Source organism: Chiloscyllium plagiosum, unplaced genomic scaffold (genome assembly GCF_037043375.1).
Source record: "Chiloscyllium plagiosum isolate Xiang-an unplaced genomic scaffold, Cpla_swu_hap1 HiC_scaffold_19, whole genome shotgun sequence".
Taxonomy (NCBI): domain Eukaryota; kingdom Metazoa; phylum Chordata; class Chondrichthyes; order Orectolobiformes; family Hemiscylliidae; genus Chiloscyllium; species Chiloscyllium plagiosum.
In genome coordinates, this window is record NW_028270157.1 from 44,334,414 (window position 1) to 44,359,136 (window position 24,723).

Here is a 24,723-nt window from a genome sequence, read left to right on the forward strand (position 1 = left end):
GGTGCCGGAAGACTGGAGGTTGGCAAACGTGGTGCCACTGTTTAACAAGGGTGGTAAGGACAAGCCAGGGAACTATAGACCAGTGAGCCTGACCTCGGTGGTGGGCAAGTTGTTGGAGGGAATCCTGAGGGACAGGATGTACATGTATTTGGAAAAGCAAGGACTGATTCGGGATAGTCAACATGGCTTTGTGCATGGGAAATCATGTCTCACAAACTTGATTGAGTTTTTTGATGAAGTAACAAAGAAGATTGATGAGGGCAGAGCAGTAGATGTGATCTATATGGACTTCAGTAAGGCGTTCGACAAGGTTCCCCATGGGAGACTGATTAGCAAGGTTAGAGCTCATGGAGTACAGGGACAACTAGCCATTTGGATACAGAACTGACTCAATGGTAGAAGACCTTCGGTGATGTTGGTGGAGGGTTGTTTTTTTAGACTGGAGGCCTGTGACCGGTGGAGTGCCACAAGGATTGATGCTGGGCCCTCTACTTTTTGTCATTTACATAAATGATTTGGATGCGAGCATAAGAGGTACAGTTAGTAAGTTTGCAGATGACACCAAAATTGGAGGTGTAGTGGACAGCGAAGAGGGTTACCTCAGATTACAACAGGATTTGGACCAGATGGGCCAATGGGCTGAGAAGTGGCAGATGGAGTTTAATTCAGATAAATGTGAGGTGCTGCATTTTGGGAAAGCAAATCTTAGCAGGACTTATACACTTAATGGTAAGGTCCTAGGGAGTGTTGCTGAACAAAGAGACCTTGGAGTGCAGGTTCATAGCTCCTTAAAAGTGGAGTCACAGGTACATAGGATAATGAAGAAGGCGTTTGGTATGCTTTCCTTTATTGGTCAGAGTATTGAGTACAGGAGTTGGGAGGTCATGTTGCGGCTGTAGAGGACATTAGTTAGGCCACTGTTGGAATACTGCGTGCATTTCTGGTCTCCTTCCTATCGGTAAGATATTGTGAAACTTGAAAGGGTTCAGAAAAGATTTACAAGGATGTTGCCAGGGTTGGAGGATCTGAGCTACAGGGAGAGGCTGAATAGGCTGGGGCTGTTTTCTCTGGAATGTCAGAGGCTGAGGGGTGACCTTATAGAGGTTTACAAAATTATGAGGGGCATGGATAGGATAAATAGGCAAAGTCTTTTCCCTGGGGTCGGGGAGTCCAGAACTAGAGGGCATAGGTTTAGGGTGAGAGGGGAAAGATATAAAAGAGACCTAAGGGGCAACTTTTTAACGCAGAGGGTGGTACATGTATGGCATGAGCTGCCAGAGTATGTGGTGAAGGCCAGTACAATTGCAACATTTAAGAGGCATTTGGATGGGTATATGAATAGGAAGGGTTTGGAGGGATATGGGCCGGGTGCTAGCCGATGGGACTAGATTGTGTTGGGATATCTGGTCGGCATGGACGGGTTGGACCGAAGGGTCTGTTTCCATGCTGTACATCTCTATGACTCTAAGGCAGAGAGGTCGAGTATCCAAGGAGGCAGATGCCTGTCCCTGTACACTGTCCTTGCAGCAGCATTCAAATGAAAAGTGCTGGTGCATTGCAAATTGCAGCATTGAAGTTCAGAATGTTTTGCAAATGAATTAGAAATATGTCATGAGGGTGCCTGGAGGTTGAATGTTAGAGGCTGACATCCATGGGTGGAGGCTATGTGTGGTCACTGCTCACAGACTACACAAAGACATTGGTGACTGGTGTCCAAGATAGAGGGTGAGAGGAAAAAGCAGCAAATTGGAGTCACTCGGTAACCACAGACATTTTTGTGTCAGGATTAATTTTGTCTAGTTTCTGTCCAACAAGTGGAATAGAAGAGAATATAGAATAGCCTTTATTATCACATATAGTCAATAGACATAGTGAAAAGTTTATATGTTGTCAATTACAGTGCTGACTTGAATGCAAAAGTACCTCAGCACAGCTTCTTTAGTTAGGTATACTGACAGGACTACCCTTCCATTATAGAATGTGCCAAATTTTAACCTTATATGAATATGCATGTTTTCTCCTTTCTGTACACTGTACAACTGATTTTTTAAAAACTAAGTCAAATGTAAAAGCAATGTGCGTATGGATGGAACTTTGTTAATGCATTAAAATATTATTCCATTTTAACTATGGAAGTAGTGACCATATTAACAAGATTAAATTACAATAATTGCAACTGTAAATGAAAAAGTGTTGACTTCACAATAAGTGCAAAATAAATTGTTCTTCTAATTCACAATAAAAACACACACGTTATGATTAAGTTTTACTTACTTTATCAACCACATTTTCCATCGTCTGCATACATCAGAACATCATAACATGGCTTCTTTTATGATACAGATACAAAGCACTGTAAACTACCAAGACAGTTGGCATATTGAGATGTGCAAGTTGGGTGTGACGTAGATATCATAAAGACAATAAAAATTATCCAGCATTGTGGAAAAATAACTTTAGATAATTTGCTACAGCTATTATTTGGCCAAGCATCAGGCTTAAGTATTTAAAGAAATGACCAAGACTCAAAAGAAAAAGAAAGCCTGCATATATCAGATGCAGAGAACTGCATTTGTTTTAATTATCACAAAACCCAAAATTATATAAATTAAGAATATACAGTGATGACACAGGCTAAAGGATGTCAGGAAGAATATCAGCTGGAATGTATTAGAGCAACAACTTAACATTGGCTGAAGATGATTATATCAGAAAGACATGGATTAGAGCTTATCATATACGAAAATATATGGGTTGTAGCAAATCATAGGAACACTCAACATGGGCAGAACCATGCAACAAAAGACAATACACAAGCTGAAATGTTATCACATGAACACTAGGCTGGAGTTTATCACAGATGGAAAACAGGCAGGTGTGTATTTCAAGGCCAGAATACTTTAAGGGACTCATGAAATACAAGCAGAATAGAGTGGCAGTTCATTAATGTCACATAATTACAGTATTAAGATATGTTCTGTCCTTGAAATATACTCCTTTGGGTTTATCTCAAGCAATTATATTTTAAAGCTGGTGGAAGGTAACAAAACAGACAATAAAGCACAGCAGGCGCCAGGATTTAATTACATGATTTGAATTGGTATTATTTTTTCCAGTTGATGTGATGGATGAATGTCAACTGACATACTTTTTAATGGAACTATACCTAAATTTTTCTTTGCTGTCTGTTGATAACTGCTGCTCAGAGGCAAGTAAGGAGCAGATATTTTATGCACAAAGCTCTATTATGATAACAGAGTGTGCCTCATACTGTTCATAGTGCAAAGTGGCTCTGTAGAAGAAATTCATGCCTTCACACAAAATTTCTCCCTCTTGATTTCCTCTGACCAGCAGTTTTGAAGGATAAAACAATAAAGAAGCAAGTAATTATAAAAACGAGTGCAGAAATTATATTTAGGATCACCTGTTTTCCTCCTATCTAAATGTTTAAAAAATTAATTCACTAATGATCTTTCATGAAGTTATGGCTCTTGAAACTTCTCAGTTTTATCTAATATGGCCTCTATTTGAAATTCCAAAGTCGAAATCCATCCAAACAATCATGTTCTGCATAGCCAGTTCTGAGTCTGTGAGAAAATACACTTCCTATTGCATCACAGCCTTCATTTCGACTACAAGTTGCATTGATATAGTGCATTTAATGTGGAAAAAATCCAAAGGCGCTCTGAGGTGCAAACAGAAAGAAAACACTGGACTCTGCTAGTGTAGCTGTACTCAGCTAATAATCAGCGAGGAGGCCATAGTTACTGTCAGCTGTAACTCCTCAACCTGATCATTCGGTACCATTGATAGAAGTGCTTTTTATGAATATTTACTAAAGGACCAAAGTGCAACATAAAAAATGGTCAGTTGAATGTGGCACTCTAATGTTTGCAACCATACCCTAGCATAAGTCAGTGCCCTCAAAAAGAAGGGAAAGGGAAGAAAAAAAAGAGATAAAATACAACATGCCGATTACAATAATCATCAAATTTAAGATTATGCCAGCCATTCATTTTTGACATAATGAAAAAAGGCAGCTCTTCTTATTCCACCTATTAGTTAATTTGCATCCTAGATTTAGATAGCTCCTCTTTTATGTCTATGGGCAAATGTGAACAGTGATCACTTGCTGCCTACTGCATTTGGCAGAATATTGTACTCAAGTACAACAATGTAAAATATGGTCCATTATCAGCATGATTAGTGTGCCATGATTGCTAAGCCACTTGGGAATCTATTTCTGACATTTGCAGAATTTTTATTTCTTTTCTTTTGTTTCCATTTTTGATTGAAATCAATTTCACGGTAGATCGGTTTGCATGATTACATCAAAACCAGCACAATACAATAAATATGTCCTTTAGTTTTCAGCTTCCTAAAAAGTGGAGGCCTGCACCCACTACTGTCCTCATTCACATGCCAATTTACTGTCAAAACTGGACAATCCAATTGCAAAGGCTTGCAATGCACACATTGGGTAATTGTAGTCCATTGTGAAAACATCTTCTGCCACTCGTCCAAACTGCATCACAATGTAATCAGCTGGTAAGGAAAGCAAGAAAAACGTTTTTGTTAGTGAGAAAACTGCCTTTAACATATTTCCTATTACAATTTTCTGTGTACTAGCTTTAACAGAAGTACGAAACAAGTCAACTTCAGCAAAAACATCCACTGACAAATTTCCAAGGTAGCTGTTGGTCATGTGCAAACTACCCCAGGATCAGTTTAATAGCTTGTGAGCTAAGCTGAATAAACTTGGATGCAATATTATATAGAGTCATAGAGATGTACACCACTGAAATAGATGCTTTGGTCCAACTCGTCCATGCCGACCAGATATCTTAAATTAATCTAGTCCCACTTGCCAGCACTTGACCCATATCCCTCCAAACGCTTCATATTCATATACCCATCCAGATGCCTTTTAAATAGTGTAATTGTACCAGCCTCCACTACTTCCTCTGGCAGCTCATTCCATACACACATTATTCTGTGTGAAACGTTGCCTCTTAGATGCCTTTTAAATCTTTGCCCTTTTGCCCGAAACGCCGATTTTACTGCTCCTCGGACGCTGCCTGACCTGCTGTGCTTTTCCAGCACCACTCCAATCTGAAGTCCATATAGATCACATCTACCACTCATCAATCCTCCTTGTTACTTCTTCAAAAAACTCAATCAAGTTTGTGTGACATGATTTCCCACGCACAAAGCTATGTTGACTATCTATAATCAGTCCTTGCCTTTCCAAATACCTGTACATCCTGTTTCTCAGGAATCCCTCCAACAACTTGCCCACCACCGATGTCAGACTCAAAAGTCTATAGTTCCTGGCTTGTCCTTACCACCCTTCTTAAACATTGCCACCACGTTAGCCAACTTCCAGTCTTCCGGCACCTCACCTGTGACTATCGATGATAAAATATCTCAGCAAGAGGCCCAGGAATCACTTACCTAGCTTCTCACAGAGTTCGAGGGTACATCTGATCAGGTCCTGGGGATTTATCCCCTTTTATATGTTTCACAGACAAATGCTACTGTGAAAGCGCAGCAAAGCAAGTTCTGATGAAATTATCCCAATACATGCACTGAGGCTAATAATGAAGGATCTTTTCACATTTAGATGTCACAAAATAAACTTCCAATTACAGCGGGATCAACAAACATGATTTTTCAGGTTAGATACTTACGATCATTATCATGAACTATCTGAAAATTCTTAACAGATGCCTGTGTGACTCTTCCATGGAAATTCAGCACATAAGACTGAGTGTCATCATTCCAAACAGGCACTTTGTTATGCAGCTCAATTAGATTTTCCATGTTTCTGTTCTGCCACATTAACAGTAAACTTTCGTGCTCCTGTGGGAATGTTGGAAAGCAACAGCAATCACTGCAGAAAACTGTAATATATTCAGCACGGAGAACTGAGATCAGACAAAGCAGAACTGGAGAATTAGGCAATCACAAAAAAGGAACTGCCCATGTTGTGGAATTGATATTCACATATTTAGAGTTTTCATAATTGTGTTATCTCAGTTGCTGCTTTTGTAAAGAAAGTGCACAGAAGATACTTACAGATGTTAAGAGGAAACTATTAAATTGCTAAATTTAGATTTATAAAATATAGCCAGTTACAGAGCAGCTGCAGGTTTGTGTAGGAAGATGAGAATGCAATGAATTTGCAAACTCAGTGATCCAAGTTTCAACATTTGTTTAGTGAAATTTTGTCTTAAATTTGCACTTTTTCTATTCATAATGCCACAATTAACTGATCTGTATGAAAGATGTCACTGTTAATCTTAGAAGAGACGTAACGTAAGGATCCAAATTGCCTTTATTCTGGTATAAAAATTACACCAGAAGTTGAATTTTCTTCTATTTAATGAGACCTTTTAATTCGATAGGCGGTCATCAAAGGGTATGAGCATTATACCAATGGTCAGCCTGCCCCATTGGGGTCACGATGTTGGTTTAACCTGGCTGACAAAACATGGTTTGCACAGAGAAATTAAACTTATGCCCCTCTACTTCGTGGTGTCACTTATTCAACCCAAAGTACACGGTTCCGCCATGCTTTCTGAATTCAAGTTATTGATCTAAAACATTAACCTTGTTTCTCTCTGCCAAATGCTACTGATCTAAGCATTTACAGAATTTTCTATTTTTAATGTCAGAACTCCAGCACTCTCAGTATTAATTTCAAATAATGTTGCATTACGCTTTCAAAGAATCTTTGCTCCTGGCAGAAACTTTTATCCAGTCTAGATTAAAATTTAAGTCTAACAAGTCAAAGCAATAATTCGACAAGTATAGTACACCTAGGTTCTATCTTACACATATTTTGAATATATTTGCAGACAAATACTTTAAATATATTTTCTTGCTGCAATACTATTTAATTAGCTTTCCCACTGTCCCTTGAAACCTGACTGGTACAGTTTCATTAAAACTGATTTTAATGAAATTAAGATCTACCTCTCTTTTTAAAATGGACTTACATTGCGAGGTCTGATGGGGACTCGCTCATGATTCATGCTCATACCTGGAATGACAACAGTCATTTTCCGTGGTCCTTTAAACCCAAGAACATTGGTCTCCTGGAATGAATTAAAATTGCAACTTGTTGTGTTAATAATATTTCGTAATCTTATTATTCACAAACATTGAACCGTTCCTTATACTATTGAGGAATGATTCCTGTAATAAAAATTGAAATAAAAAATAAACGTGGAAACAAAATGCATGTTTGGAGGATTTGATTTTGAAGTGCGGTCATGAAAATCAGCAGCTTTCTGCCCAAAGATACTACGCGATACACATGAAAGTACTATGTATGGAGGAATAACAATGAATGTGAAGTATTGCATACTTTGAGTCGCAGCATCGAATCTAATAGGGTGGCACATGCAGATAATTAATGGGTCAATACCCATAGGTAATGTACCCTTGTTACACAGAACAGTTGATGTAACTCTGAATATGCATTATTCAGCATATTATTTTTGAGATTTTTACAAAAAAACAGATGTAGCCATTTCTCCACTCTGAACATATACAGCAACAATAATTCTACCTATATTTTGCGCTGAAGGCAAAGGATGTTTATTACTGAAAAAATATTCCCTGTTCACACAACGTGGATAGGGAGGGGAGGGCGGTTAAAAATGAAATATCTACTAGCAATCTTGTGTATTGTTAATTAATACAAAGCTACAAATAGTTTTGTACTGAAACAATATAGGTTTTTAAGCATGTTGAGGCAATTTAAACTTATTTAATCTCAGATCCTTACACTCAGCTCATAATGCTTTGAACCTGGTCTGAAGGAGGTGAAAACTTCATAGTTAAACAGTTACACCATCTAGTCTCACACTCGCTACTTTTCATTCACAAGATTTGGACACTGCTGGCAGAACCAGCATTTATTGCCCATCTCTAACTGCCCTTAAGAGATAGTGGTGAGTCACTTTGTGTATAGATGGGAGGCTTGCTAGGCCATTTCCAAGGACACTTCAGAGTTAACAAGATGTATGATAATCCAGACCCTCATCAAAAATCAGACTAGATAAGGATGGCAGATTGAATTGCTGTTTTTGAATCAGATGGGTTTTATGACAATCTGGTTACTCTATTGCCACCATTACAGATTTAAATTAAGGAACTGACGTGGGAGCAACTATGCAACCAATCCTGTGTAAAATTTTATTTTAGTACATTGGATTTTTTAAATGAAGCTGCATTGACCATGCATAACTTAGCAGAAAAATAGCCTGCATCTACTCTTCCTCATTATTTTTTCCATTTAATTTTCACTTCTCTACGTAGATCACAGAGGGAATAGTGAATACTCTGCAAAACCATTACATATATTCTGATAATATTGCTCAGAGTATAACAGCACAACTGAGTAATAGATCCATAGGATTTCAAGTATTATTTAACAGGGTATCCAAATGATATAAAACAGACTTTAGAATGGTAAAATATTTCAATGGTGTAATACTTACATAACAAATTGCAGCTAACTCCTGTCTGGTATTCGTTTCATCAAGCAGCCCAACTGCTTTTGCAGGATTTACTCCATTATCATAAATTGTAAACTTAGTTCCCATTAAATTTGACCTGATAGAAAATAAAAATGCAACACAACATGAATAACAATCATACACAACAAAGGCACAATGAACAAATATTCTAAATGCAGACATAGAAAATTTTGTCTGTTTATTAGCACCAGTAAAAATGAATAATTATACAATTAAAATGATACGTCAGTGGCACTGTCAGCCTCTTGTGCAATGCTCTGTAATGTTCAATTCAAAATCACTGTGAATCATAGAGAGTAGCTCATTTGTAGCTCTTTGAATAGACTCTGTTTTCATGTCAATAATGGTAAAGTATTTACAGCGCAGATATAGGACATTTGACCCAACCGGTCCAACATATTTTCGCTTCTTCATTCACAAGATGTTGACATCGCTGGATAGGCCAGCATTGCTTATCTCTACTTACCCTTGAGAATCTGGGGAGATCCTGAACCACTGCAGTTTTTGCAGTGTAGGTCTAGAAAGGGAGGTCTAGAATTTTGTCAGTGATAATGGAAGAACAGCAATATAGTTCCAAATCAGGATGATGTGCAACTTTACTGGGAACTGGTTTTCCCATGTATTTGCTGTCCTTGTCCTTCTGGATAAGAGGTTCAAAGTTTGGAAGATGCTTTTGAAAGAGTCTTAAGCAAGTTGCTGTAATGCATCTTATACATAAATACACTCCTGCAACTGTTCGCTTGTGTTGAATGTATGAATGTTGAAAATAGTGGATGGGGTGCTAATCAAACAGTCTGCTTTATCTTGGCTGGTACTGAACTGTTGGAGATGCACACATCAACTAGTTAAGTGCAGGGTATTCAATCACACTTCTGGCTTCTGCATTGTAGATTCCGGACCAGACATTTGGGAGACAGGTATTGGCAGCCATATCATTTATGTAGGAGACAGTGAGGTCTGCAGATGCTGGAGATCAGATTTGAGAGTGTGTTGCTGGAAAAGCACAGCAGGTCAGGCAGCATCCGAGCAGCAAGAAAATCGACATTTCAGGCCGGAGCCAATCATTAGGTACCATTTATGTAGCTGGTCCAATTCCATTTCAGACATAAGTTGAGGATATTGAAACTCAGGATTTGGCAATGGCAATGCAATTACATGTTAAGCAGAGGTGATTATGTTCTCTCTCATTTGAAATGGTCATCGCCTGGCATGTGTGAGATAAAAAGGTAACTTGTAAATTACCAGTTCAACTTGGATATTTTTTGGATCATGCTGTACATTTACATGGGCTGTTTCATATCGGAGGAATTGTAAATGGTGCTAAACATTATCCAATTATCAGCCGACATCACACTTGATGTTATGGTTGACAGAATGCCTTCAGTGAAGCACCTTAAGATGGTTGGGCCCAGGACACTGCCCCGAGGAATTCCTGCAGTGATGTTCTGGGACACAGATGATTACCCTCTAACAACCACAACCTTATACCAGCAATGACTACAACCAGCAGAGAGTCTTCCCCTGATCCCCATTGGATCCGGTTTCTTCGCTGGGCCTCCTTGATGCCATACACAGTCAAATTATGATATAGAAATAGCAAAATGAAGGAAAATTTCAAACTAGGAACTCCAAATTAGTGGCACTCTGAAGCCATACAAATCTTTTCTTTTGGGTATATATTTCTTTTACTTGCTTTACCTTGTTTGAATTTGGAGAGTTGTTTTGGTTTGGAAGGGGCTGATTTTGTTGTAGGAACTTTATTAATGTTTAAGTCTGAAACCAGAACACCAAGATCCATTAATAGCAACAAGATGAGGCAGAGCAGAATTTGCTAAACCAAGGCATACATTGTAGGAAAACCGAAAGATGCTTGAGGATGCTTCCACAGAACCCCAAAGATCTGCTAGAGAAATTATATTCTTTTGAATAATGTGTTTTCTGTGTCGTTGCTCTTATACCTTATGGAATGGAATCATTCTTGGATGATAGTGCTAATGAGTACCTTCTCTTAACTAAAGAAGTAATGAAGGATAATGGTGCTATGGAATTGGACACTTAGCCAATTCTAATATGAGTAACAATTACTTCCATTTTGATAAAAGTAAGCCCCTGTTTATACTTCTCCAAGATTGGACAAGTGACATACAAGTTAAACATCACTTAATGCCAGTCCGAGAATGTCCACCTAGCCAACTCCAAGAGCACACCTTTCATAGAACGGTAGAATGTTGCCAATTCTCAGGCTATCTATTCTCACACCATTCCTGGGTTAAGAGTATTAACTGAGACTTTTTTCTCAATTTTTGGGGACTGAGAAATTGTTTTAAACTCACTATCAAACATACTTCTTTCTCATCAATTTGGCCAAGTTTTCAAGGAGAGGGACACCATACAAATACATTGCCAGCACCCTGAAAAGATCTATCCAAAATGAAAGCTGAAAACTGAATTAGTACTTGCTCAGTAAATGCTCAATGTGCATTATTTAAACAAACTAACTACTTCAAATGAATTTAAGTCATCAATGTCTAATAAATACACCAAATACATAAGGTAATATAACATTGATACAATATATTTTTACAACTCAGCAACATTCATTATGACAGCACACAGGTCATTTACCAAAGACTGTAACTTATAAAATCCTTCAGCATTTGTATAGGACTTTGTATAAAACATAATTATTAATTTACAATCTTATCAAAATATAACAACCTTAATTTCCCTACGTAGCTGTCAGCTTCTCGTGACAAGTCTGTTGCATCAACTGATATCAGATAATTGGAAGTTTTGCTCTTTTTCCTTTTTCTTCCAGCTAATAAAAAGAGCTGTGTAAAACAAAGCAAAGCAATTTTTAAGACATCTCTTTTATCATAAACAAAGTCAGTTCCTCCATTCATAACAGCAACCTAGTAAGAATTAGATTAATGCCTCAAAGATTTGAATTATTCAATGTATTCGTCAAGGTTAAGAATTCGTGCAAAATAGACACACCTTTTAGGGTTAAGCTTCCTAAATATACACTGAAAATGTATGAGGTGTCCAGGGAAATAAATGTTTGGAAAATAATCTCTCCACCCCCACCCAAAATCAGCTTCAAGTGGCCCCAAATCAGAAGCAGAGTAAGGCTCTCCCCATGTCAGAATTGTTGGGTAATTTCTATATAGCCTCAAAAACCTTTATGAGTAAAAAACATATTTTACAACAATAACGGACTACAGTAGCGCCTCGACATACGAACGACCCCATTCACGTACAAACTGGTTTACGAACAGGATTGTACGTAAAATTTTGCTTCAACGTACGTACGAAATTCAAGGTATGAATGAAGATACGAACGCAAAAAGCCCGTGTGCGACCACGTGGTTTCATTGTTCAGCTTTGCTACACGCTTGTTGAACACAAAAGCTCTCGGGCCCCATGTGAACTCATTTAGTTCGCCTTTGGCGTGTGCGCTGTGAACAGCCGTCCAAGCATTCTTACGCTATCCAAACAATGGGAAAAATTGATTCAGTTTGCGAACTTTTTGGTTCGCGAACCGGGTCCCGGAATGGATTAAGTTCATAAGTTGAGGCACTACTGTATGTCTACATTACAATACAGTATTAACATGAGCATCAGACACAAAGAAAATAACATATTTCAATGCTGAACTGTGACAGCCGTAGACCTGGAACCAATAAAGAAAATGGATAGCTACTTTAAAATATTTGGCAAATCTGTAATCATTATTAAAAGTTATTTGCTAACTTTTAAAAGATTGGATCAGTTGTAAAGGAATCAACTATGTTTGCATGATCAGAAATATTTATGTGACCTGTTAGCTCTTAGCTGGAAGCAACAGGAACAGGAACAATGTGAAAAAAATGAAGGCCACAGACAAGGTCAAGAAAAAAACAGAAACAAGAGAGCTGGAAAGGAGAATTGAATTGATTTCTGCAAGGAAGTGTGCTACATAGGGCAAATTATACAGATGGAATTTATTTATATAGAAGCTGCTGCATGCACAGAATCAGTTAAACCCTTGGAAGAAAGGGACTGGAAACTAGCTTAGAAGCCCTGTGTAACTGAAACCGGAATACTGCTTGAACTGTAGATCTGGAATTGAAATTGCCTACGTTGTCCATGGTGACCCCAATTTAAAGCTTCAAATTTAGTGTAATCTCAGACTGAGAGCTGAAAACGGTGAGTGATTTGCTGAGCAGGGCTTGCACCCTCCAGTTTGGGAACCAGTGGCTACAATGAGATAATCATGAGATATCAGTCATATCTTGTATTCCATCTGAAGTTCACTCCAACCAGGATTTTCATTGCTTTTGATGTGTCTTTGAGGACAAATTATAGGAAGCAAAATCTTGTTCAATAAATTTCTTCATTTGGGGGTTGTTCGCTAAAATTGATTCATTTGGTTTTCAAAGTCTCATGCGAATCACAACAAAAATCCAATTTAGAACACAAAGGGATGTAGTATTGTGCGTTCCCTGTGTTATCTTTTTAAATTCGTTTACCAAGAAAAAAGGTTACTTTGACTTTCCTCTCAAAAAACTAACATTTTAGTTTCAAGAGCCACATAAGTTAGGTTTGATTGAATGAAAAACTATGTCACTGGTTTGCCTCATAGTCCAAACTTGTGGCATGACCTTGAAGACAAAAGTGAGACAGCAATATTGTCAGAGCCATTTAATTAACAAATGACTACTGTGAGAGTTGAACAATCAGTAGACGCAAATTAAAGCAACTACCTGGTGACTGTAACAACAAAGGTGTGAGATGTACGGATTTCTTTCCAGTCCCACTCCTCCACTAGTCCCAACAAAGTTTAAATTTAACCAGATTGATGACATGGCTAATTATGTAGGTTTTAGACTGCATCTGGTTCAGTGTTCGAAACAAGTCAGCCATGTGTCTTTATTCAACAAAAAAATCTTGTTGACAATCGAAATAATTTAGCGCCAAGATAAATATGACTTATTTTCTAACATTCTAAACCTAACAAGAGCAAATATGAATAAGAGACAAATGATGGTCAAGCACCCTACACCGAACAGTAAATTTGATCGAGACCGATCCCAGATTTCTCAGCAGACACACCCCTCCCATCCCTCAGATTCAGTGACAGTCAGACAAGCAAAGTCTGTGTGGAGTTTGCAAATTCTCCCAGTGTCTGCGTGGGTTTCCTCCTGGTGCTCCGGTTTCCTCCCACAGTCCAAAGATATGCTGGTCATGTGAATTGGCCATGCTAAATTGCCCATAGGTGCATTAGTCAGGGGTAAATATAGGGGAGGGGAATGGGTCTGGGTGGGTTACTCCTTGGATGGTCAGTGTGGACTTGTTGGGCCAAAGGGCCTGTTTCCATACTGTATGGAATCTAACCATTAAAACTTCACAAGTGATGGCTTTCATTTTTGTCAACCTGGCCTTGAGCTCCCTCAAAAGTTACTCTGTCTTGGTCTGCTTCAATGACTGCTCTCATTCTGGTGGTCCACATTCTTTTCCTGGGATTATACTTCCCATGGATTCTTCTAAACTGCACTCCAGTACTTACTCATAAGCACAACTTCAGCTTCTCATAAGCAGCAAGCTTTACCAAGTGAATATGGACACTGGACAAAAAAAGAACTTGGGATGGTGGAAATCAGAAACAAACGTAGTAGTGCCACTGGACCCGAAACATTAATTCTGCTTTCTCTGTGCAGATGTTGCCAGACCTGCTGAGTTTTTTCATCAATTTCTGTTCTTGGTTGAATCTTGAGCCTAGGGCTGATTCCTGAGCATTCAATCTGGCTCAGTTGTCCAAAGCAAACATTGTTTATGGTTCCTTCACCATCCCCACAGATGTGCTGAAATATTAGTGGCGCAAAGATTCTTCTGAGTCCTCACAGCTCCCAGGACTTTTCTAGTGCCCTGATCTAGCATTTAACTGTCTACTAACTCCTAGAACCTTTCCTCAAGTTTTCACAGCTCAAATGCATTCAACTGTTCTGGATTTCTCACTGAGTCCTTAGTTGCACTGACTTGGTGTAGTTTAGTTGCTAATCCATTTTTTTCCACATGGAGCTTGCTTCTGCCAGTGTTTTTCACCTGTTCCAACCTACTAGCACCCTGGAAATACTCTTCAGTGACCTAGATTGTTTTGAATAACCTATTGAAAATTATGCAATAAACATACCCTTGTCCCTAGGCATCACTGAATACAAATCAAATGTGACAATTTGAAGTAGTCTGTTCCCTGAATGTAACACAGATTCCTGGAGGCCATAGCATAAATTGACATTGTTAAGACTGCTTTAAAAGGCAGCTAGGATTAATTTTAGATAGCAACTCCAAAGGAAGTGAGAGGTGATCCTGGCAACTTGAAATGACAGAAGGCAGCAAGGATGGTACTTAGTTTCACTGATGCCTCCTCAAGGAGGTCCACCAGATGGCATGGCCTCAGAGGGAAGTCATTTTCTCTCAGACGGAAGGTGATGAGCTTCCCCAAATAAAGAATGGGGATGATAGAGAAGGCAAACAGGTGGCTACAGTGTAGAAAAGGTATTAATAACCTGACGCATTTTGGAAATGGGGGTTAAGTACTTATTACTATGCCTGCAGCCTCAAACGAGACTAGGTGTAATTGAGTATTAATTTGGAGAATGGTCTACTCACACATTGCTCACCACCCACTGAGAACTTCTCTGTGCAAGACATTGGATGCTAGATTGACCCTTGCAATGCCAGTAATGAATAGCTGAATATTGGATGCATTCCTGTGATACCATGGAGCACAGTTAAGCCACATAGGTATGATGCATCGCAATGCAAATTTAAACACTTGCTGGATAACTCAGCTCACAATACGTAAGAAGGAGCAAGTACTGGTGCAAACCTCATACAAAGTGATCATCAATAGAATGGTATCAAAGCTGGGACGCATAGCAGGAGCACCATCGCTGATAACAAGATTGATAAGGAGCCCCAAAGGACTAAGTAGCTTGATGAATTGATATTGAAGAATATCTGGTAAGCAAAACCGTAGTGTTCAGATGGATACCTCCGATCACACAGAGCTCCAGACAATCAGCAATCATACAAATGCTTTGGAAAGTACATCACACTCTCACTAATTTTATTTCTCTTCCAAATTTTGAACAAGAATTTTAAAAAAATCATTCATTGCATAAGGCATCACTGGCTTGGCCAGCATTTATTGCTTTTCTCTAAGTTCTATGAAGGAGGGATAGTGAGCTATCTTTCCGAACTGCTGCATTCCTTGTGATGTAGAGAAACCAAAAGTGCTGTTGGGAAGGCGCTGCCAGAATTTTGGTCCAATAATTGTGAAGGAACAGTGATATATTTTCAAGTCAGGATGCTGTGTAGGAATTTGCAGGTGGTGGGCTGCTATGCATCTGCTGCTCTGACCATCTAAGTGGTAGAGGTCATGGTTTTAGAAAGTGCTATCAAAGGAACCTTGGTGAGTTATTGCAGATGATACAAATTGTTAGCACTGATGAAGGAAATGAACGTTGAAGGAAGTGGATGGGGTGCTAATCAAGTTTTGTCCCAGAGTGTCATGCAGTAGTGGGCCTGAGACCACCCTGCATCTCTGAGCAAGAACAGACCTCAAAGATGTATACTGATTTAATCCCCTCAAAGTCTCACTTTGGTTGGTAGCTGTGCATGAGTAGTGAACAGGTTACAATCTGGTGAGTATCATATAGATGTATCTGAGCTGCTGAACAAGGAAATGACAGTTATAGTCATTCACACTGAGAGATAAGTGGGAGGGCATGGTATGTTCAGTTTCAGGTTGATGAAACGACCTTGGAGTTATAACAAGCAAGGAAAAGCTGAAACTGCCATGAAAAATGGCTGTACTTCATGGCACAGTATCCAGAGGGTTTGCATAGCCATTTGCAAGGCAGTTCACTCAGGCTGCATATCTCTGGCATGTGCATATATAGTGCACTTTATTGAGAGAGTGGCAATTCTTATGGACAACCACATCCAGTAAACCAATATAGTGGATGTTGGAACCCGCGTGCATTGCATTTGTGCAGCATAAGCTTGGCAAGAGGAGGAGCAGAAACCCTGGAGTCATTGCCAAATGTTCAAACTCCTCAGGTGAGAAAGCTGTGACAAATGTGCTCTGAAATGGTGAATAAGCAGCGGTGTGATATATTTGTGGTGACACCAAGGCCTCAAAGCTGCAGTGACAGAAGAAATTCCTGTACTTATGTAGGAGTGAAATCTTCATGTTGATTTCCCTTTCTAATATTATATAGTGCGATATCGCCATTTCTACCAGCTCTTAAACTCCAATGCACTGACAAAATTCCACAGCATCACTCATTCCAGCACACAACTGGAATTTAAACTCAAAAAATGAAATGTTCTAACCCAATACACCACACTGTTCATTGGAGTTTATGAATGTATTACATTTTCCTTCTCTCCCATCACAGGAAATTCTTATGGACATCCACATCTGCTTTCCTTTATTGGTCAGAGTATTGAGTATAGGAGTTGGGAGGTCATGTTGCGGCGGTACAGGACATTGGTTAGGCCACTGTTGGAATATTGCATGCAATTCTGGTCTCCTTCCAATCGGAAGGATGTTGTGAAACTTGGAAGGGTTCAGTAAAGATTTCCAAGGATGTTGCCAGGGTTGGAGGATTTGAGCTACAGGGAGAGATTGAATAGGCTGGGGCGCCGGAGGCTGAGGGGTTATAGAGGTTTATAAAATCATGAGGGCATGGATAGGGTAAATAGACAGTCTTTTTCCCTGGGTAGGGGATAGAGGGCACAGGTTTAGGGTGCGAGGGGAAAAATATAAAAGAGATTAAAGGGGCAACTTTTTCACACAAAGGGTGGTACGTGTCTGGAATGAGCTGCCAGAGGAAGTGGTAGAGGATAGTACAATTGCAACATTTAAAAGGCATCTGGATGGATATCTGAATAGGAAGGGTTTGCAGGGATATGTGCCAGGTGTTGCCAGGTGGGACTAGATTAGGTGGGGATATCTGGTTGGCATGGACAAGTTGGACCTAAGAGTCTGTTTCCGTGCTATACATCTCAATGACTCTATGTTGGCTTTTAGGCATATAATATACTTTTGTTAATACCATGAATTTTTTTCTCCAGCTTTTCCATTATTTCACAATCATTTAAGATTTCAATGCTTATGTCTATTCAAGTAACATGAGATGACAATGTAACTGCTCTTTATAAAAATAATTCAGATTCCCTCATAGACAACGCTGAAGTTTGACTTGAAACATCAATAATGCTTATGAATTTATTCTTCATGTTTTTCAATCTAATTTTATAGCCATGACCAAGATTTCCCTCACCTTTTTTCCATCGTCACGCTCAAGATGCATGAAATAAGTTGGGTAAAGACCACGGTCCATTCCCTTCTTATCCCGGGTGATCCTGCATTTAATTGTTATTCCACGAGGGGCAGGCCTCAATGCAAATTCCTCCAAATTGTCGATCTCAATTAGGTTTAGGCCAGATCCAGAAGAAGGGAGTGAAGCAAGAGTTGGTTCCTACAAATTAGAAACAAAGAACTCAATATAATCAATGTATTAATGCTACAAAAACAGTTTCTGAAACTCAAATGGCTGCTTGGGGAAATTCTCTCTTGAATCACATTTATGCAAGTATTTCATATTACTTGAATATTAAAATACTTTTCTGTATTCCTTTTCCATTCTGTGGAAAGTCCGGGTTTTGCTGAGAGACATTACTACAGGATTGAGTTGCAATGTCATTTATATCAAAGTGAGAATACATCCACCAAATCTTTCAGACCAAATTGTCCAAATGCATTTCAAAATGACCCCTATGACCACAGCTCACTGAGGCAGCATACTGGAAATCAAGCTCCCCTATTCCCAGAGTCTTCACAAACGTTAAGGATTCTATCAAAGTATGCAAAATTGCCCAATCTACATGTCTTCTAGACTCAGGTTAAGAAAGCATGGATCAGACAGACTGACACAAAAAACTTTAGCATAATGGATGAAAGTAAAAAAAACTGGGAAGGCAGTTAAATGATTCAAATTGACTCCAGCTCATCTGTGTAACATTGCTTGAACAAACCGCAGTGCAAACAGCAATAAACTGTATTAAATAAATAGCGGTGGAAGTGGTTTGGGGGCAGGGGGTCAAATGGAAAATTATGGAAAAAGTTAAAAAGGGGTGGGTGAAGGGCCAAGTATAGGCCAATAAAATTTCTAGAACAAATAATAGGACAAAGAGTAACGAAAGAGTCAGGGATCTAACAACAGAGAATGGGTCAATTGACACCGGAGGGTGTTGTACTTAAATACATACAGTATACAAACCAAGGCAATTGAACTTATAGTACAAATTGAAATCGGTGGATACAATGTTGAGAGATGGCTGCAAGGGATTCAGAGGCTAACAAGAAATTAAATTAAATTGAAAGCAAGAAGTCGTTTAGAGTCTTAAGATGTAGAATCTGTGTAGGTGTAGTTGAGGAATGTGTAGGCAGAGTTGACAGGATTTGTGTACAGGACTCCTAGCAGTAGTCAAAATATGGGGCAGAAAAAAATCAGGACACAGAAAAGACATGTAAGCATAGCACTATCACAATAATCATTGGGCTTTCAATATGGTTTACTGGGAAAATCAGGTTTCTGGCAGATCCCCAAACAAAAGGAATTTGTAGAATGCTTACAAGATGGTTTTTTTGGAGCAACTTGTGGTAGACCCCACGAGGGAATGGCAATTCTGGATTTGCTGATGTGTAATAAGGGAGACTTAATGCAAGAACTTAGGGTGAAGAACCCCTAGGGGGCAGTGACCATAATAACAGTGACCATAATATGATAGAATCCACCCTGCAGTTTGAGAGGGAGAAGCTGGAATCATTTTTAAGTGAGTAAAGGTAACTACAAAGACATGAGGGAGAAGCTGGCCAGAGTTGATTAGAAGGGGATTCTAGCAGGGAAGACAGAGGAGTTCTGGGGTAATTTGGGTACCAGAGCAGAAATTCATCCCAAGGAACAGGAAACATACGAAAGGGAAGACGCGGTAACCATGACTGACAAAAGAAGTCAGGGACAGCAGTAAAAACAAAAACAGCATACAATGTGGTGAAGATTGGTGGGAACCCAAAGGATTGTGACGTCTCTTTTAAAAAACTGCAGAGGATAACTAAAAAAAGCAATGGGGGGGGGGGGGGGGGAGAAAAGATGAAATATGAGGCTAAGCTAGCTAGTAATAAAAGGAAGATTGCAAGAGTTCTTTTATAAATATATAAAAGTTAAAAGAGCGGCAAGAGTAGATATTTGATTGCTGGAAAAGGAGACTGGAGAAGTAGTAATGGAGAACAAAAAAATGGCAGATGAATTGAATAGGTACTTTGCATCAGAACTTCAACAGAGTTGGGGTCAGAGGTGAGTGTAGTGGCCTTCACTAAAGAAAAGATGCTGAGGAAAGTGAATGAGCTGAAGATGAATGAATCGCCGTCCAGATGTTTTGAAGGAGATAGTTGACAAGATTGTGGAGGCATTGGTGGTGATCTTTTAGGAGTTACTGGAGTTAGGGAGAATCCCAAAGGTCTGAAAAATGACTAATCTAACACTGCTGTTTAAGAAGAGAGGGAGGCAGAAGATAGGAAATTATAGTCCAGTTAGCTTGACCTGTCATTGGGAAGAGTTTAGAGTCTGTTATTAAGAATGGGATTGTGGAATACTTAGAAGTGCACGGTAAAACTGAACTGAGTCAGCACAGCTTCGTCAAGGTGAGTCATGCCTGACAAAGCTGCTAGAATTCTTTAGGAGGCATTGAGCAAGTAAAATCCACACATTTCTAAAAATTTCAAGACTTCTCACTTTGTTTTAAAAACAGGGAATTCTCTTCGAGACTCTGCTTTTGATGTCATTGGCGACACTTGTCTTACAATTTATCCTACATAAATTATTCTTGCTTTCACAAGGTCAGTTTTTGGCTAAATTTATTATGAAGCCAGCCAAATGTAATTACTTAAACTGATCTTGTAATTGTCCATATGCTCTTCCCATGTCTTACTACATAGCTCATCATCTGAATAAACCACCCAGTTACAAATTTCAGTAACAACTTAATTGATAAGCTTCTAGAGCGTAGTTGAGGCATTCTTCATTCTAAATAGCATCACTCAACATTTAGCATAATAAAAGTGGATATTTCTTTAGCTTTTGAAGTTAATGGCACTTGTCACTACCCCTTCAAGAAATCAACATTACAAAGGAATGAGACACTGCCAACCCTATTAATGCAGTCTTCCGACTGTGAATTTGGGTATGAAGTAGAGTACCCATAGTCCAAGAGGATCACAGGTCCTCTCTCTCATTAGAGAGACAAAACTGGTGATAAGGTTAATCTGAGGATCACAATACTTAAGACAAGGGGAGAAGTTGAAATGGGATCTTCATGGTACCCTCAGCTGGTGCAGGAGTTGAATCTGCACTGTTGCCATCACTCAGCAATGCAAACCAGCAATTCAGCCAACTGAGCTAACTGACATCCAGTTGATGTAAAAGATCGGTGAACTTTAGCTGCTTTGACTGGGGTCTATCAAGCAGTTTTCATGCATATATTGAATCTCTGTTTCGACCAGGGCTTGTTTTCCTGTGTTCAGCTGATAAAGATGCTGTTTCATTGCATCTGATTCCCTATGTCCACATCATGCTGAATTAATGCATTACATCCAGGTTATCACTACAGATTCCTGAAGAAGGGCTCATGCCTGAAACGCCGATTCTCCTGCTCCTTGGATGCTGCCTGACCTGTTGTGCTTTTCCAGCAACACATTTTCAGCTCTGATCTCCAGCATCTGCAGTCCTCACTTTCTCCTATCACTACAGATTACCTTCTGCTTTGCAAATAGTCTCACAGGATCCTCCCATTGCCCTTTTTTTTTAAACACAGCGTCTGTCATAGTATTTCTGTTAGTTGAATTGTCGCAGGTTTAATTTGAGAACTGTCTACCCCTGCTTCTACTTCACTGTTATTGTTTGTAATCTTCCACTAATCTTATCAACTAATACATTTGTTCCACCTTAGCTTCATCCCGACAATGATACCATTTCAACTTATTTATAAGACATAACTGATTCTTCTTTCTTTGACCATGAGTATTTACCAGATAAATCATCCTACTAACCCTCCTAACTACTCTGTACAGCTCACTCATTTTCACTTTCAGAGATTCATCTTGCAAAGGCAACAATGCCAATATTTCATTTCCCACTTGAAATTTCCAGTTGCTGAATGTTTATCTGCCCATATTTTCAATTTCCTTTGTGAAACTTTCAAATGCTCTTGTATTACCTTATGTTCTCCTGAGAGTCTTTCTAGAAAGATGGACACATAACTCAACATTGAGATTCATTTTTTTGATTCAAGAAATTTTCCCTGACCAACTTTAATGTTTTCGATAGAGCTGCTATTTCCAGGACCACAATTCAATTCAAATGAACTAAACCCCCTCAATACAGTCATTTGGGGAACCTCCGGTAGGAAATAATAAGAAATCTTATTCGTTGCCCTAATCTTGTGGGTAATCATGACAGCATGCCTTAATCATAGTTGTGAGAATCTGATGGGTTCCCTCCAAAGCTCCCTGTATTTGTGGATAAGAGGAAGGTGATTTCAATTGGTTTATATCCAAATTGCTATGAGCCCCTGAAAAACATCAGAAAAGGTTAGAACTGTGATCAGATTGTATCTCAGTTACCTGTATCTCAATGAGTAAAGAAGTGAATTAATGTTTCCACTACTATCCTAGCTGGAATTGTCCTTAAAAGGAATAGCTTCTGGGAATCAGGATGTCATATCCTTAATTGCCAGGATATATTGGTGTCATGCTTTTGTTTTCACTATCAGTGCTATACATCCCACTAACACTCTGAATGGTTGTTCAAAGATTGGTATGGGTATCAAAGGTGGTTTTCCCTGTCAGCTTTCCTATATGGCATGCTTTACAGAACTGCAGTATATCTTTATCTTTACTCTCTGATAAACCTGATGGAATAGGTGGGACTCATTTTATGAGAAATGTTTGCACAGGCTGCACATGTCTCCAATGGAGCTTAGAAGAATAAGATCAGATCTTAAGGGTCCCTCTTGTGGACAGGGAGACCTGGGATCTCTCCACCCTTCAGGCATTCTACCTGTATTCCTGATGAAGGGCTTTTGCCCAAAACGTCGATTTTACTGCTCCTCGGATGCTGCCTGAACTGCTGTGCTTTTCCAGCACCACTAATCCAGACCTGGGATCAAGTCTCATCTACTCCAGAAGTACGTAATAAAATCTCTGAACTGGTTGATTAGAAAAACAGGTTTAATTGAAAAGAAAATTGAGATCTGTTCTTATTAAGATATATAAGTTCATGAGACAAGAATGGATTTCCATTTAAGACAGTGATGAGAATTTTGTCGTCCTCTCAAAGGTCCCAGAGTGGTGGAAATAGAGTCTCTGAATTTTTTGTCAGGTTTTTTTTTTTAAGGTCGATTCTTTTCTAACGTAAGAGATAAAAATTAGGATGAGATGTGAAGGTTCAGTTAGGGCGCTTGAGGGTTACAAGGTAGACAGGAAAGGCCTAAAGAGAGAGCTCAGAAGAGGAGGAGACATGAGAAGTTGTTGGCGTATAGGATCAGGGTAAACCCTAAGGCTTTCTATAGGTATTTAAGGAATAAAAGAATGACGACAGTAAGATTAGGGTCAATCAAGGATAGTAGTGGGAAGTTGTGTGTGGAGTCAGAGGAGATAGGAGAAGCACTAAATGAATATTGTTCGACAGTATTCACTCTAGAAAACAACAATGTTGTCGAGGAGAATACTGAGATACAGGCTTCTAGACTAGGTGGGATTAAGGTTCACAAGGAAGAGGTATTAGAAATCCTGCAGTGTGTGAAAATAGATAAGTCCCCTGGGCCGGATGTGATTTATCTTAGGATCCTCTGGGAAGCCAGGGAGGAGATTGCCGAACCTTTGACATTGTCTACAGGAATACTGGAGGATAGCAAATGTGGTTCCCCTGTTCAAGAAGGGGAGTAGAGACAACTCTGGTAATTATAGACCATCCGCCATGACCAGGGCCTCCAAGCCCTCCGTTTCTTCCTCTCCCGACGTCCCCAACAGTACCCTTCCACCAACACTCTCATTCGTTTGGCCGAACTGCTCCTCACCCTTAACTATTTCTCCTTCGAATTCTCCCATTTCCTCCAGACCAAAGGGGTAGCCATGGGAACCCATATGGGCCCCAGCTATGCCTGTCTCTTTGTTGGCTACATAAAACAGTCCATCTTCTGTAGTTACACCGGCACCACTCCCCACCTCTTTCTCCGCGACATTGATGACTGCATTGGCGCCACCTCGTGCTCTCGCGAGGAGGGTGAGCAATTCATCAACTTCATCAACACATTCCACCCTGACCTTAAATTTACCTGGACCATCTCTGACACCTCCCTCCCCTTCCTGGACCTCTCTATCTCCATTAATGACAACCGGCTTGACACCGACATTTTTTTACAAACTCACCAACTCCCACAGCTACCTGGATTACACCTCTTCCTACCCTACCTCCTGCAAAAATGCCATCCCATATTCCCAATTCCTCCGCCTCCACTGTATCTGCTTTCAGGAGGACCAGTTCCACCACAGAACACACCAGATGGCCTCCTTCTTTAGAGACCGCAATTTCCCTTCCCACGTGGTTAAAGATGCCCTCCAACGTATCTCGTCCACATCCCGCACCTCCGCCCTCAGACCCCACTCCCCAACCGTAACAAGGACAGAACGCCCCTGGTGCTCGCTTTCCACCCTACCAACCTTCGCATAAACCGAATCATCCGCCGACATTTCCGCCACCTCCAAACGGACCCCACCACCAGGGATATATTTACCTCCCCACTCCTTTACGCCTTCCGCAAAGACCGTTCCCTCTGTGACTACCTGGTCAGGTCCACACCCCCCCCTACAACCCACCCTTCCATCCTGGCACCTTCCCCTGCCACCACAGGAATTGCAAAACCTGCGCCCACACCTCCTCCCTCACCTCCATCCAAGGCCCTAAATGAGCCTTCCACATCCATCAAAGTTTTACCTGCACATCCACCAATATCATTTATTGTATCTGTTGCTCCCAATGCGGTCTCCTCTACATTGGGGAGA

The 24,723-nt window shown here is 39.8% G+C and overlaps 1 protein-coding gene across 4 annotated transcripts in view; it reads right to left on the bottom strand.

Moving 5' to 3' along the window:
- Positions 1 to 2,557: 2,557 nt before the first annotated feature.
- LOC122559618 (tubby-related protein 3-like) overlaps positions 2,558 to 24,723 on the bottom strand; it is a 137,575-nt gene continuing 115,409 nt past the window's right edge. For all 4 annotated transcript variants that reach the window (XM_087997279.1, XM_087997280.1, XM_087997278.1 and 1 more), the window contains 6 exons: positions 17,885 to 18,082; positions 11,268 to 11,380; positions 8,511 to 8,625; positions 7,002 to 7,100; positions 5,691 to 5,862; positions 2,558 to 4,545 (listed from right to left, as the gene is read on the bottom strand). In XM_087997279.1, coding sequence (XP_087853405.1) covers positions 4,412 to 4,545; positions 5,691 to 5,862; positions 7,002 to 7,100; positions 8,511 to 8,625; positions 11,268 to 11,380; positions 17,885 to 18,082 — 831 coding nt within the window. In that variant the 3' untranslated portion in view covers positions 2,558 to 4,411. The remainder of the gene's footprint in view (positions 4,546 to 5,690; positions 5,863 to 7,001; positions 7,101 to 8,510; positions 8,626 to 11,267; positions 11,381 to 17,884; positions 18,083 to 24,723) is intronic.